Source organism: Anas platyrhynchos, chromosome 30 (assembly GCF_047663525.1).
Source record: "Anas platyrhynchos isolate ZD024472 breed Pekin duck chromosome 30, IASCAAS_PekinDuck_T2T, whole genome shotgun sequence".
Classification (NCBI taxonomy): Eukaryota; Metazoa; Chordata; class Aves; order Anseriformes; family Anatidae; genus Anas; species Anas platyrhynchos.
Genome location: NC_092616.1, coordinates 2248759 through 2264436, shown reverse-complemented (window position 1 = coordinate 2264436; position 15678 = coordinate 2248759). Strand labels below are relative to the sequence as shown.

General features: G+C 51.0%; 2 protein-coding genes across 2 annotated transcripts in view; one reads left to right on the top strand and one right to left on the bottom strand.

Annotated features, from left to right (window-relative positions):
• The window catches only part of LOC113841163 (uncharacterized), a 249639-nt gene that overhangs the window by 194230 nt on the left and 39731 nt on the right, over nt 1-15678 (top strand). The window lies entirely within an intron of this gene.
• LOC119715083 (olfactory receptor 14A16-like) lies at nt 4861-5877 on the bottom strand. Its single transcript, XM_038172250.2, has one exon. It carries the CDS (start codon nt 5818-5820, stop codon nt 4861-4863), a length of 960 nt encoding a protein of 319 aa, XP_038028178.1. The 5' UTR covers nt 5821-5877.

The window sequence follows — 15678 nt, the reverse complement described above, 5'->3', positions numbered from 1 at the left end:
GAGGAGGTACTTCCTTTTTGTACATCCTTTTTTTGTACTTCCTTTTTGTACATCCTTTTACTGAGGATGTACAGTAAACACTGCTCTGTTTACTGTTGAGGTTCTGTAAAAGTCTGTCTAAAAGCACATCATCACTGACTCATCTGTGTAATAAAATGGGGTGTCCCCAGTGCACTGCCTGAAGATTTGGCTAGTCTTTCAAAGCTGGTGCCAAGATCAGGGCTGTGTAGCTGCTCCCTGGAAGGCCTGTTGCTGCATGGATCTGGGAGAGAAATAGGTCATTGTGTGAGCTGTGAGAGACCACAGGTAGGATTTAGGAGCAGCCTGCTGGTGTCTGATGACAGTGGAGATGGTGAAAGGTCACTGAGATACAGAGCCATGACCGTCCCAAATGTGGCAGGGCAGAGGACAGCCTCCAGGACACGAACGTTGAGCTGTGTGGAGAGCCCAGGTGTTCTCCATGGGCAGCATGTGCCCAGGGCAGGCAGTGACTGGAGGCCAAAAAAGAGAGAAAATGCCCAAGATCTTGTCACCAAAGAAGAATGTCATAATTCCTGTGGGATTCTGTGGAGTACCAGCATGCACAGGGAAGGGAGGTTGCAGAGAGATTAATGTCACCCTTACAAAGTTATCACCAGCTGGATCTAGAAAGACACCGGGAAACCCCTAGTGTCCTTGGCAATGTTCCCTGCTCTTTCTGAGCACCTGCCAGAACGACAGACCATAGTAAGTGGGATTAGCAGCACTGATCCCAACCCAGCTGGATTTACTTCCCACGCTGTGCTGCTCAGCCCATGTGCAGTCACCTCTGGGGCACCACAGCCTGCTTGGTCTGCTAATAGTGCCACCAGCCCAGGGACATGTGGCGAGCATGGGAGGTGGCCAGGAAGAGCTGGACGGATCAGAGGACACATGGGGAGAGATCAAATGGGAGTTGGCCTTGGCTGGAAGTTACTGTTAACCTAATCCCAAGACTAGGTCTGGACTGTGAGTACCCTAATGAGTGCTCATGAGTTAGAGTAGAAGATGAGCCAGAAGTCCGCAGTTTCCTGGTGCTGCACTAGGTTGGGAAGTGGCTGAAGAAGGACTGGTGCCCTCTATTCTTCATTTCATAACTCCATAATCTTTCCTGAAGGGTGGCATCGAAAGCCAAGTCTGGTGCCTGTGCCAGGACTTACACTGATGGAAGCATGACACAGCAGCCATATCAGTTTGCTTCTGTTCCTCAGTCTAAGTCCGTCACATGTCCATGTGAGAGTCTCCCCCAGCCTATGTGCTGAACAATAGCCCAGAAGTCATCAGCAAGCCCTCAGCTTGGGTCCACCCCAAGGCAATGCTGTGAACCAGTTTTTCTGTGAAATCCCACAGATCCTTGTTGTGGTTTAACCCAGCCAGCAGCTAAGCACCACACAGCAATTCACTCACCTTCCACCCTCCCTTTCTGAGATGGGGGAGAGAATCAGAAAAAAAAAAATGAAGCCTATGGGTTGAGATAAAGACAGTTTATTAGGACAGAAAATAAAGGAAAATACTGATATGTACAAACAAAGTGATGCACAATACAATTGCTCACCACCTGCTGACCAATGCTAAACCTATCCCTGAGCAGCCCGCCCCCTCCCCTGGCCATTCCCCCCCCCCCCCCCCCAGTATAATTGTTGAAAATGACATCATATGGAATGGAATACCCCTGTGGCCACTTTGGGTCAGCTGTCCTGGTTCTGTCCCCTCCCAGCTCCTGCTGCACCCCCAGCTTGCCCGCTGGCAGGACAGAGCAAGAAGCTGAAAAGTCCTTGGCCTGGTGTAAGCAGTGCCCTGCAACAATTAAAACATTTTTCTCATCCTAAATACAAAACACAGCACCATACCAGCTACAAGGAGGAAAACTAACTCCATCCTAGCTGAAACCAGGACAATCCTTAAACTCTCCTGCTCACAGTCCTTCCTTGGTGGGTGAAGGGAATTTATCACACGACTCCAGGCTGGTGTGCAACTGAAGCATTTATTGAGTATACATTCTTGCATTTATACCCTTAGCATCTCTGCACATGCCAGTTATGCTACCAGGCAAGCTCGCTCATTGGTGGCTATACTAGTGTTCACACAACTATCACGCTCTTATTCCGCTCGTTGATTTGTTGTCACGTGGACCTCTTGTGCTGGTTGTTTTCTCAACTCCTCAATTGTTACTTCTTCTTCGACCTTGTGCCTTATCTTCCATTATCTTGTACCTTAGCTTGCATTTTTCTATTAGCTACTTTATTTTTGTGACTAGCAGGTACCACAGGCTTCCAAACTGAGCTCCCATAGGTGGGTGCTTGTGGGTAATGTTTTTGTGGACTCTGGGAGTGCAGCTGTGACTGCAGGAAGGATAAGTCCTCCCCTTGATCTTGTCCATGACTAGATGCCTCTGCATGCTGCACTGGAAAAGGGAGCATATTGATGACATGCTAACGCCCCTTTCACTTTCCCCATGTCTGTGGGGTCCTCAAAGAATGTGCCTCAGTCCTAAGGTCCAGCCCAGCTCCTGCAAGCATCAGGAGCCTGGAGAAATTGCCCCAGAAGTCTCAGCCCTCTTGTGGACTCAGGCAAATACACACAAGTGTATGCACAAGCACACAAACACACAATCTCACACACACAGAGATGTGTGCACAAGGCACACACTTCTGTGCATTCTTTACCTTCTCATCTGTTTCTCTAGGTGATCCTGTGAATCACATCAGGCAGACCACGTGGTTCAAATGGCACAAGCTTCCATCTTACTGCCTTTTCTCTTTTCTAATTATAACTAGCAATGTACTGTTCCCAGGCTGCAATGGTAGACCTGCTACTTCAAAGCAGCCTATCCTGCAAGGGCATTTCCCGTATTTAAGGATGAGCTGCCCCAGTTCAGATCAGAGCCAGTTCCTCCAGCTGGAAAAGGAACCTGTCGGCTGCTGGCCAAACCTGAGCCAATGAGCAATGCTGGTTGTGTCTCTTTGTCATAATTTCCTGGCAGAGGAGTGAGAAAATGTGAGAGAAGCAGCCCTGTAGACACCAAGTTCAGTGCAGAAGGAGGGCAGGATGTGCTCCAGGTGCCAGAGCAGAAGTTCCCCTGAAGCCTGTGGAGGAGCCCATGTGGAGCAGGTGGATGTGGCCTGAAGTAGGCTGCAGCCACTGGAGAGGAGCTCACACGGGACCAAGTTTTCTAGTGGGATCTGCAGCCCATAGGGAGGAGTTGACACTGGAGCAGACCACTTCCGAAGGCCTTTCCCCAGCTCTGTACAGATCCATGTTGGATAACATCTTAAGAACTGCAGTCTGTGGAAAACTCATGGTGGATCATTTTGGGAAGAGAATTCATGCATCCCATGGGAGGGAGGGTGCAGGAGAGTGAACATGGAGATGAAGTGTTATGGATGGAAAACACCCCTCATTGCCCAGCCCCACACATCGCTCGGTGGGGAGGAGGTTGAGGAAGTGGGGTGGAGGATGGTTTTTGTTGGCTTTTGTTAACGCTCTAGATTCTTATTAATTCGCATTAAATGACATTAATTCTCCCCAAGCTAAGTCTGTCTTGCTGTGACAGTAATTGTGAATGATTTCCTGCCCCTTACCTCAAGCCATGAGATGTTTAATTGTATTCTCTCACCCTGTCCATAAGGAAATGTTCCCCCAGCACAGCCCCCTGCCAGCCCTCACTGCCCTGGCCCTCACTGCCCTCCTGCTTTAACAGCCTCCCCCCTTCACCCAGCCTTGCCTCAGCCCCATCATGTCCCTCACAGGGGTTCACAGACAGCCCTGCCCTGGGGCTGGCTGGACCCTGGGCCTGGAGAGGGACCAGGCTGGGCTGGCCGTTCCCCCGGTACAGGCCCTGAGCCCAGCAGGAGGATGGGAGTGCTCACATTTCAGTGATTGGCCCTCCCCAGACTGAGGTGGAAGGCTGGTGCTGGGAACCATGAGGGATGGGGGCTGGTGGTAGCTTTCTCGGGCAGTTTCTCCTTTTTGTTCGTGCTACAAGCTGGGCTGAATCTGTGCCCTGGGACACCCTGCTCAAGACACTGTGGGTGTAGAGATAGTCTTTATTGTCTGACCACCCTCATGTTAAAGAAATTTTTCCTAATGTCCAGATTGAACCACCCCTGGTGCAGCTTTGTGCCATTCCTTTGTGCCTGAGGATGACTTGAATCCTTTTCCAGACCCACCTTCCCTGTGCCTGCTGGGTCCGCATTACCTCCATGGAGACTGCAGACATCTCATTTGCCTGTAGAAGCCAACATACCAAAAAGACACTATGAGAGAGTCAGCTCAGTTTCAGTGGCATACATATTTTATCGGGGCGACAGAGAAAGAGAGCAGGTCGATGTTTCAGATGAAATGAGACAAAGCCAAACGTCTGTAGGAACATTACAATGGTACTTAAAAAAAAAAAAAAAAAACAACAACAATATAATGATAAAAAAATAAAAGAAGAAGGAGAAGGAGAAGGAGAAGGAGAAGGAGAAGGAGAAGGAGAAGGAGAAGGAGAAGGAGAAGGAGAAGGAGAAGGAGAAGGAGAAGGAGAAGGAGAAGGAGAAGGAGAAGGAGAAGGAGAAGGAGAAGGAGAAGGAGAAGGAGAAGGAGAAGGAGAAGGAGAAGGAGAAGGAGAAGGAGAAGGAGAAGGAGAAGGAGAAGGAGAAGGAGAAGGAGAGGGAGAGGGAGAAGGAGAAGGAGAAGGAGAAGGAGAAGGAGAAGGAGAAGGAGAAGGAGAAGGAGAAGGAGAAGGAGGAGAAGAAGAAGAAGAAGAAGAAGAAGAAGAAGAAGAAGAAGAAGAAGAAGAAGAAGAAGAAGAAGAAGAAGAAGAAGAAATGCACAGGAGTGTCATGAGTATACTGTCAGTCAGTTGTGGAGACAGATGAGAAGTTTACCATCAGTGAAAAATGTCAATGAAATCACGTTGTTCAGTGCAACTTTCAGCTCCTGGTTTCTCATGCTGTAGATGAAGGGGTTCACTGCTGGGGGCACCACTGAGTACAGAACTGCCACAACCAGGTCCAGAGATGGGGAAGAGATGGAAAAAGGCTTCAGGTAGGCAAACATAGAAGTGCTGAGAAACAGGGAGACCACTGCCAGGTGAGGTAGGCATGTGGAAAAGGCTTTGTGCCGTCCCTGCTCAGAGGGCATCCTCAGCACGGCCTTGATGATCTGAACATAGGAGAGCACAATGAATACAAAACATCCAAAGTCGACGAAAACATTACCCACAAGAACCCAAATTTCACTGAGGAAGGACTGTGAACAGGAAAGCTTGAGAATCTGTGGGATTTCACAGAAGAACTGGTCCACAGCATTGCCTTGGCAGAGGGGCAGGGAAAATGTATTGGCAGTGTGCAGGATAGCACTGAGAACCCCGCTGCCCCAGGCAGCTGCTGCCATCTGGGCACAAGCTCTGTTGTCCAGGAGGGTCCCGTAGTGCAGGGGCTTGCAGATGGCAATGTAGTGGTCATAGGCCATGATGGTGAGAAGAGAATACTCTGCTGAAAACAAAAACACAATGAGAAAGACCTGTGCAACACATCCTGCATAGGAAATGGCCCTGGTGTCCCAGAGGGAATTGGCCATGGCTTTGGGGACAGTGGTGGAGATGCAGCCCAGGTCAAGGAGGGCGAGGTTGAGGAGGAAGAAGTACATGGGGGTGTGGAGGCGGTGGTCGCAGGCTACAGTGGTGACGATGAGGCCGTTGCCCAGGAGGGCAGCCAGGTAGATGCCCAGGAAGAGCACGAAGTGCAGGAGCTGCAGCTCCCGCATGTCTGCGAATGCCAGGAGGAGGAACTCGGTGCTGGAGCTGCTGTTGGACATTTGAGTCCTTTGGGCATGGGGACCTGTCTGGGGAGGAAAATATAGCAAAATATTATGCCAGATTCTTTGAGGAAAACTCGATTTCTTGTACAAACCTTGGAAGAATGTGCTGAGGTCAAAATAATCCAATTTCAATGTGCATATCTCCAAACTCCTCAGATATTGGGGGTTGTCTCAGTTCTCCCCATGTATCAACAGACAGACAGATCATTGCAGCTGACCTATTCGAGATGTCCAATAGCATTTCCATGCCCTTATCTCTCACATGTCTTCTCCATGGATAGCACAGAGCTGATATGGCAGAGCTGTGCCCTAGTGGAGGACAGCCTGCAGCCCAGCAGAACCCTTGCAGGAAAAGAGTGGAATGCCCTAAACATGGCGTGACCTGAACACAGAGACAGCTCATTCACAGCCCCACACACAGCATTTCCACAACCCTACACATCAGGAGGGGACATGGATCCTTTCCCTCCGTTAACATATCTGCATGGCAGAACGTGCAGGCTCCATGTCTGAGCTGCACCTGAATTACATCGCTGACTCCAAAGGCGACTCATGAACAAGTTCCCATGCAATTATGTCTAGACCTCTATACTTGGGGAGGGGAAGAGTCCAGGGGGCTATATTATGAAGGCATCAGCAGTGCAGGGATGGCAGGGAGGTGCCCAAATCGCTTCTGCCATGGAGATACTGGGAGCAGCTCCCTCCCACCCCCTGCCCATGGATCTGCTGCCTGCAGCTGTCCCTGCCTGCAGCTGGGTCTCTGTCTCCACACCTCTTGCCTGCAGCTCACAGCCCCCATCCCACCCACTGGGTGCTCAGCTGTGCCCTGCAGACACCTCCTGGCAGCAGGTCTCTACCCAGGGGCAGCTCGCTGGGGGCAGGTCCTAGACACCAGGTCACAACGACCCTGCTGACACTATGCAAGGGGTGGTGATGGAGCTTTCTAGGGGCTGAAGGGCAGGAAAGGGACTTACTGAGGGTCCTTGTAATGTTCTCAGGATGCCTTAGGAATGTTAGGCTTTCTAGAAAATAACATCATATATATCTATTTCCACTGAGCCTAAAAGAGAAATTGAAAAGAGAAGCTAAGGAAAGATGAGAGTGAAATTATCTTGGTGTTCTGTGGATCTGTAAGCAGGCTGCCCCAGGCAGCAGCCTCCCACCAGCAGCAGGACCCTGCCCTGCCGGGGGGGCTCCTTCCACCCGCAGCTTCTCCCCACAGCGCCCTGGGCAGCTCCCCGGGCAGGCTGAGTGCTGAGCCTGGCAGGCGGCAGAGGCCCTGCCCCGGCACACAGCCCCTGGGCCACAGCAGGGACCCTGCTCTGCACCACAGCCCTGGACACCCCTGCCTGCACCCCCGGCTTCTCCTGCCTCCACGAACTGCGGCTGCATTGCCCTCCAGCCAGACACTTACCGGGTGCAGGGCTGGGAAGTCTTCTCCTGCATGGAGCTCTGGGCATGCTGCCAATTCTGCTTGCCTTTAAGCACTGTGTCTCTGCAGGCAGTGCCCCCAGCCCTGCTGCATAATGCAGAGGAGCTGCTCCTGGGCAGAGCTGTCTCTGTGCAGCGCTGCCCGCTTGCCAGGAGCTCCCCTTGGGCCCGGGAGCCCGGCCCAGCTCAGCAGCAGAGGCCCAGCCCAAGGCCTCCCTTGCTCTGTCCCCCACCAGGCTCCCAGCACATGGCCCTGGGGCTGCAGGGGAACCTGCTGGGAAACAGCCTGAAGGCATCCCTGGGCTTCCCTCCCTCACCTGGCACACACATTTCTCACCAGCAGTGTTGTTTCTCCTAGCAGAGGATGAATTAGCTGTAACAATAACTTCTTTATGCCCCAGTATCAGTTTGGACATGAAGTCATGGTGGGGGATATTTCTTCCTCCTTGTGGCCACTTCCAACCTTCCTGGATGCGCCAGAAGGGACAAGAGAACACATATCAGGCCTTCTTTCTGTCTGGGTCCTCCTGGGTATGTAGGCAGAGGGGATCCCACAGTCAGCATGCCCACCAGGTGCCTTCTGCTGGCCTAGCAGGGCCACTGGCAGATGTCAGCCCAAAGGCACAGATCCCAGGGAAAAGTCAAGGGTGACCTGTCAGCTACTTCAGGCAGAAGTGACCTCACAGTCCCTTTCCGTGACACATTACTGCTGCTGCCCTATCAACTGCAGGGACAGAAGTGACCTCACAGTCACTGCCACAGTCACATTGCTCCTGCTGGGGCAGGAGATCCTGAGGCAGAGCTGAGCTGATCAGAGCATTCCCACCCATCTCCTCTTTGTGGCCCACAAGCTGATCAGATCCATGGCCCCTCGCATTCATCTTTGAATGCCATGTGACTGCACAGCAACCTCACGGTTCCTGCCCTGACCCAAGGGGCCAGGCACCTCAAGTTAAGGGTTGGGAGAGGGGTTGAAGGAATGGAGAGGGGCACAGGAATAGGGGCTTTGGGTGTTAGGTGTTCGTGTATGGGATTAGGGACTAGAGCTCACCTTTCTGGGTTAAAGATTAAGCAAAGGTTTAGTGGGAGGGTTTGGTCTTTTGCTTGTGGTGGCAGGTCTGTGTTTTTTTAGGTATGGGCAAGTATTTTGGTTTAGGGTTTTGTTTAAGGCTGTCAGGAAGTTGTGTAGAGTTAAGCAGAGCATTTTACTGCTAATATTAAGGGCAGGGATCAGGGTTATCAAGAGAGTAAAGGTAAGGACAAGGGTCTATTGGCCGAGTTTGGGCTTCAGGGGATACTTTGAGGTCAGGCATTAGAGCAGTGGATGCCTGTCATGGTATGGAGAAGCATTTAGGTTTAGGGAGTAATGTCACTGCTAAAAATAGGGAAAGGGTTTATGTGACTGTTTTTAGTTAGTGTTACAGCAGAAACACTACCTGAACCTTCTTACATCTCTGAAACCATTACTTTTTGCTGGCCAAGCTCCTCTTCCCTCTCCCATATCTCACATCTCTCCTGGCCAGGCTTCCTCTGATTTCCCCATATCAGTCATCTCCTTAGGGGCAGTTTTCTGATGGCTTTCATGATCTCAGAGTCTCTGTCTCACCTCTGTTGGCTACTCCATTCCTGAGACAGACACGGCACCTAAGCCAGGATGGAAAAGGACACAAAGGTCTGTAGGAGCACCCTGCACAATGTGCCCAGCATCTCTGCACCACGCTGAAATGGTGCTTCCTGCCTACAACTTTTGGATCTAGAATGGCTGCTATGGATCCAGGGTAACTTTTCCCAGGCCCTCATACATGCTTCGGTTTGTAACGGGCGTCTTGGAGGCAGCGGCAGTTTCTTTATAGAAAACTGAAAACAACCCTGAAGGATGACTTTAGGTAACAGCTGAAACCTCGAACGTGAACACCCCTATTCGAGACCTCTTCCTCTACGGGCTTTAGCAGGCCCTTGGGAAGAGAGGATCTCACAAACTACATGCAAAGCAGGTGCCTTCTGCTTGCCTTTCAGGTGCATTCGCAGATGTGAGCCTAAAGGCACAGATCCCAGCCAGGAGTCAAGGGATGACCTGTTGGCTACTTCAGAAAGTAGTTAGCTCACAGCAGTTTAACAGCCATTCACTTCCTGCTGGACTTAGAGTTTCCGAGGCACCACTGACCTCATAATACCACACCTACATAACACCTCCTTTTTGTCCCAGGACTTGTCCAGGTAGAAGTGAGCTGGTTGTGATCCTTCCGGCCCATGGCACTGCTGCTGGACTCCCAGCCTCTCTGACGCACAGGAGCCAGTTCCATGCCAGTCCTGGGAGGTGCCAGGGCAGGAGGGACCTTGCAGGCAGTGTCTAAGCCCTGTGCCTATTGGTGGTCTCTCAACTCCTTGCACAAAGTGAAGATCACACTGGCGTCCAGAAGCCATGTGCCTGCAGCTGGCCTAGAAGACACTAAGGGGAAGTGCCCTTAGTGTCATCCCCACCCCTAGCCCCAGCCCCAGTCGCATCCCCAGCTGACGATGTTGCTTTTCACATCGATATTGCGAGGGGGTTGTGGTGCCTTGTGGGATTATTTTGGGTTGTGCCTGCGTGCACAAAAGGAGGGGTCTGGGGTGCCTGCGAGCACAGTGGAAGGGGTCCTGGGTTCCTGGGTGGGACGCTTTGACACTATATAAGATAATGTCACGCAGTAATAAATTGGCTTATGGCACAGAACGCTGGTCCTTGTGTCCATTTGTCCCGGGGCTTTCGGTCGGGTTATCCTACAGTACCTGGGGAACAGGGGCACTCTGCAGAACCAAGCTGGGCAGACCCAGCTCATTGGGTCTCTGCCATTGCCCCAGGGCTGCAAGAAATTACTCGCCAGACTCCTTTGCTGGGCTGCTGTATGCCCTGGAGCTGCAGAGCTGTCTCTGCCAGCTCACACCAGATTTACCACTTGAGCTCTGGTCAGTCCACCTGGAACAGCCTCACACTCTGTGATTGTCTCCCAGGCTCATATTACCCCTGCAGATCACCTGGGCTCTTCTGGAGTCCATTCTGGGACTCCGCTTTCGCTACACCAAGCCCATGTGGAAAGCAGTAAAGCACGGAGCCTCTTTGGAGTTTCTTCCTTGGGCTTGTTCTTGACAGCAGCTTTGCAAGAAGGCCTCAGCCTTCAGGCAGTGCCCCGAGGAGATCCCCTCTTAGGCAGGAAGTGCTGCAGTGGAGGCCAGCTCTGCCACTGCTGTGCCCACCACCTGTCCCTGCCTGCAGTCCCAGCTCAGCCCCACAGCAGCACTGGCACCAAGCTACGGGAGCAGCCACGCCTGACCCCACCAGCAGGGCCCGGCAGGAGAGGGTGGCAGTGGAAAGACAGAAGCTCTGCATGCACCAAGCACTGGTGCTCCCAGGCCGTGCTGCTGGGATGGGACTCTTTTCCTCTGCACAAAGGCACTGTCCCTGCAGAGCCAGACCAGGTCTCAGAGGAAGGACGCCAGACAAAGAAGGCAGTGCAGGCTCCCTTATTTTGTTTCAATTCACAGAGAGCCCGGCTCCTCATGTATAGAGTCTTTGAGCTACACTTGACAAGTAGACACTGAAATGGAAATGTCACGAACTATATTATTTTAATGGGCAAAATAAGCCAAATTAAAACTATGAAAAACCTCTAATAAAAATGCTTCCAAGCACACAAACAAACAAAAGGATATTGCCTACAGGAGTAGTAATTCACATTATGAGTCAGATGCAGAAGCAGATTGGAAATATACCGTGTCTTAAACACATCCAGTCAGCAATTTCCACAGGGCAGTCTTGAGGTCCTTGTTCCTCATGCTGTAGATGAGGGGGTTCAGTGCTGGAGGCACCACCGAGTACAGAACTGTTACCACCAGGTGCAGGGATAGGGAGGAGATAGAGGGGTGCTTTAAGTAGGCAAATAAGGCAGTGCTGATAGACAGAGAGACCACGGTCAGGTGAGGGAGGCACATGGAAAAGGCTTTGTGCTATCCCTGCTCAGAGGGGATCCTCAGCACTGCCCTGAAGATCTGCACGTAGGAAATAACAATGAAAACAAAACAACCAAACAGACACTAAAAACAAGTTCCCCAACTTCCCTGAGGTAGTCATCTGGGCAGGAGAGCTTGAGGATCTTGGGGATTTCACAGAAGAACTGGTCCAAAGCATTGTCATGACAGAGGGGCAGGGAAAATGTATTGGCAGTGTGCAGCACAGCATTGAGAAAGCCACTGCCCCAGGCAGCTGCTGCCATCTGGGCACAAGCTGTGCTGCCCAGGAGGGTCCCATAGTGCAGGGGCTTGCCACAGCCCTTGCTCCTCTCCACACCTGGCTGTCCTAAGGACTCCCAGACCTGCACCTCTTTCCTTGCTGGCTGCAGACCCTTGTGCCTGTGGTGTCACTCCGGATCTGAGCTGAGTGTGATAACTCAGACCACCCAGCCAGGATGATGACACCAATGAATTATTCTTTGAAGAGCTAAGAAATACCTCAAGATCAGTTGCCCTTGTCCTGATGGGGAATTCAACTTGCCAGTTGTCAACTGTGACTACCACATGGTTAACACAAGCAGGTCCAGGAGGTTCCTAAAGCACCTTGAAGATAACTTTTTGGTTCAGGTGCTAAGGGAGCCTACTAGGAAAGGTGCCCTACTAGATCTGTTGCTGGAGAACAGAGAGGGTCTTGTAGGGGACGTGGCAATTGGCAGCCATCTTGGTCATAATGACCATGAAGTTGTTGAGTTTGAAATTTTTGGTGACAGGAGGAAAACTGCCACCAAAACTTCAGTCCTGGATATGGGGAGAGCAGACTTCAGGCTGCCTGGGGAACTAGTTAGCAAGGTCCCCTGGGAAACTGCTTTTGAAGTCATTGGCGTCCATCAGTGCTGGTCAGTCTTAAGCGGTGCCTCCTAAAAGCACAGAATCAGGCGATTCCAAAATATCAGCAATGAGACTGTGGTGCTCTAATGATGAGCTGTCTCCTCATAGACCTCAGTGGCAGAGACAGCCATAGCCATAGGGATAAGTATCTTGGTCTTGTTGGGACTTTCAGCCTTGCTAAGTCCTTGTTCCTCTCCAGACCAGGATATCCTAGGGACTCCCAGACATACACCTCTTTCCCTGCTGGCTGTAGAACCTTGTCCGTGTCATGTCACACCAGATCCAAGCTGAGAAAGACAACTCATATTTTCTTGGTGGCCGTGTTCCTTGTAAGGCAGCTCTGTAGGAAGCTGGCCTGGTTCCTGGTGAGCAGGCACCACTGCTTGTATGGCATCCCTCATGGTGCCCAGGCCCTCTTCCTTTTCTCCTTCTAAATGTCAAGAGGTTTCTGTAGGCAAAATCCTGCTGTTTCTCAAGGTTCCCCTGGATAGATGTTCCACTGTGTCAGCTGTTAATGTCTATAGGCAGATGGCTCACCCTGACTGTGCTGTCTCTCACAAGATAGCAGCATTGGCAGTTGCAGGAGAGTTTGGACAACACGGGAGTAACTAGTTGAATGGAGTTGCAGCACAGACTCACAGAGGGCTCGAGCATGGAAGGCTGCCAGAGTCCACCTTTTCTGTGCTTCCTTCTCATGCCTTCTGTCATTTCGTTTGGAGCTTTGTCTTAAATCTTGGAAGGCTTTGCAAGGACAAAAATAGAAGGGCCAAAGCCTAACTGGAGATCAGTCTGGCTGTTACCATCAAAGACAATAAAAATGGTTTTAGAAATACACAAGAAGGGGAGGATTAAGGAGAATCTTCATACTTTATTGGATGTGGAGGGAAACATTTTGACAATAGATGAGAAAAAGACTGAGGTATTTAATTCCTTCTTTGCCTCAGTCTTTAGCAGCAAGACCAGTTGTTCCCCTGGTACTCAGCCCCTGAGCTGGTAGATAGGGACAGGGAGCTGACAAAGGGGTGACACTTTTCACAACTTCTTCACTCTCCCTTTCTCCTTCTCCTCCCCTTTCTCTTCCAGGCTAGTTACAAGAGCTTCAAAGCTTTCAGTATCCTAGGGATGGTCAAACCAGCCTGTTCCTATTGTGATGTCTCCTGAATGTGCTTCATCTTTTGTTTAAGGTTAAACAAGTACTTGAGAGTGCCATCCAGAAGTCTGCCCCAAGGCAGGAGATTTAGTGGAGGCTAGGAGTATGGGGGGATATTGGCAGGCACCTAGAGCAGCGGGCACATTCAATGCTTTGGAACTTCACCCCTGAGCAAGTGCAGAATCCTAAAAAAAATGGTGAAATGCATGAAAAAGGGTTGTGAAAAGACACAAATCGCTGCAAAGAGCTGGGGCTTTTCCTATGTATAGAAGACACAGTCAATGCTACTCCAAGTCCAGTGACAGGCCCTCCCGCAACTCCACCCTGTGTGATGGTCCCTGCTGCCACTCCAATTCCTCCAAAAGGCCCTGCAGCCACAGCAAATCCTGCGATGGGCCCTGCAGACATTCCAACCCCTGTGACAGGCCCTGCAGCCACTCCAGCCCCTCTGATCCTCTGATGGGCCCCATAGCTGGGCCAGAGAACCAACCTGTGCCACTATTGGTTACACCTATATGCAAGAGAAAAAAATGGATGAAAAAAAAACTTTTTTTTTTTTAAATATCCTTTTTTTAAAAAAAAATCTTTAAAAAAAAAAAAAAAAAGGAAAGAAACTCCTATGCAGATAAGAAAGGAGGAAGAAGACAAGGAATGCTTCGACAAAGTTGGGCCATCAAGGAAGAAGGAGGACAAAGAGGAAGAGATCAGAACAGCATCAGTAACCACAAGACCCCTATCCCAGATTTGTAAAAAAATGTCAGTCATCATCTAGATGAGCACATTGTCACTTGGCTGCTCCAGTGCTGGGACAACAGGGCCAATAGCCTGGAATTAGAGGGCAGAGAAGCCAAGCAGCTGGGATCCCCCTCTAGGGAAGAGGTGATTGACAAAGCAATTGGCCCTACCATTTACCATGGACTGACCCAGACTGCCCTGCAATGGGGGAAGCTCCTGAACACCTGCAGTACCTTGGTGACATCATCATGTGGGGCAACAGAGCAGAAGTATTTGAGAAAGGGAAGGAAAGTATCCAAATCCTTCTGAAAGCTGGTTTTACCCTAAAACAAATGTCAAAGGACCGCAACACTTGATTCCCATGCAGGCTGGCCAGGGTTGAGGGGACCACTGATCAAGGACAGGCTGGGCATCGATCATTGGGTGATGAGCAATTGTATTGTGCATCACTTGCTTTGTACACCTAATTATTATTGTTGTTATTGTTGCTGTTATTATTAATCTCTTCCTTTTCTGTCCTTTTAAACTGTCTTCATCTCAACCCATGAGCTTTACAGGTGTGGAGCTGTAGGGGCAGTGAGCTAACAGCTGTGTGGTGCTGAGCTGCCGGCTGGGTTAAACCACAACATATTGACAACTGTACATCAATAGCACAAATCACTCTTCTAACATCAGTCTCTCCCATGTTGAGCAAGGAACAGTCGCTGATGACTTCAGTCTGCTTCAAACACCACACCCCAGGAGAGACCCCGATGACTTCAGGAGCTGTCAGCCCTGAGGCCATGGGGACACCTCAAGGGAGCCCAATGGCACAGAGCAAGTGATGCCATGGTCAGGTGCTGTGCTGCTGAGCTGGGCCGGGCTCCTGGGCCCAAGGGGAGCTGCTGGCAAGCGGGCAGTGTGGCAAAGAGACAGCTCAGCCCAGGAGCAGCTCATCTGCACAGCGCAGGCTCTGACCGCAGGTGGCACGGGGAGAGAAGGAGAGAGTGATTGGAGGCAACGAGGAGTGCAAGAACAGAGGGCAGCGTGTGGCAGGACAGATCTGCAGGATCTTGACACCGTGAGTCTCTGGCAACAGGGAAATGCAGATGGGGTTTCCAGATGGGTCTTCTCCAGCTGGCACATCTGATGGCTGATACCTTCTCTCAGAATGGCTCTTTCTATTTCTCCAGCACAGAGCAGAAGATGCTGTAGAGAAGGGCATTGATGATTGGATTTTTCAAGGTGAAGACCAAAGCAGGGGCTAGCCAAAGGGTAAGAATTTTTCTGCAGTCTGTGCTTGCAGATTTTTGCAGTGGAAGACAGGCAGGCTTCATGGTAATGGGTTGTCAGGTAATGTCATGGTAATGCCTGTCCCTCCCTAGCCTTGCCTCCTCTGACAGCACCATGGTGCCGTTCCTTCTGGCTTCTCCACGTGGCTGTGCTGCTGCTGTTCTGCTTTCCAGGCTGGCTGAGGATGGGGGTTTCACATGCACATGGAGTGAGCCCTTGGCGTGCTTGGGGGAAGGGGAATACGGGGACAGGCTGAAGGGGCTGGAGATGTTCATTTTGTGCATGGATTCAGCAGTGCCCTGCTATTTTTCAGGTGAACATGTGAGTGTAATTATCCCACAGCTCATAGAAATGCCAGCAGAAGAGAGCAGCCTTTATGGACAGACTGGCTG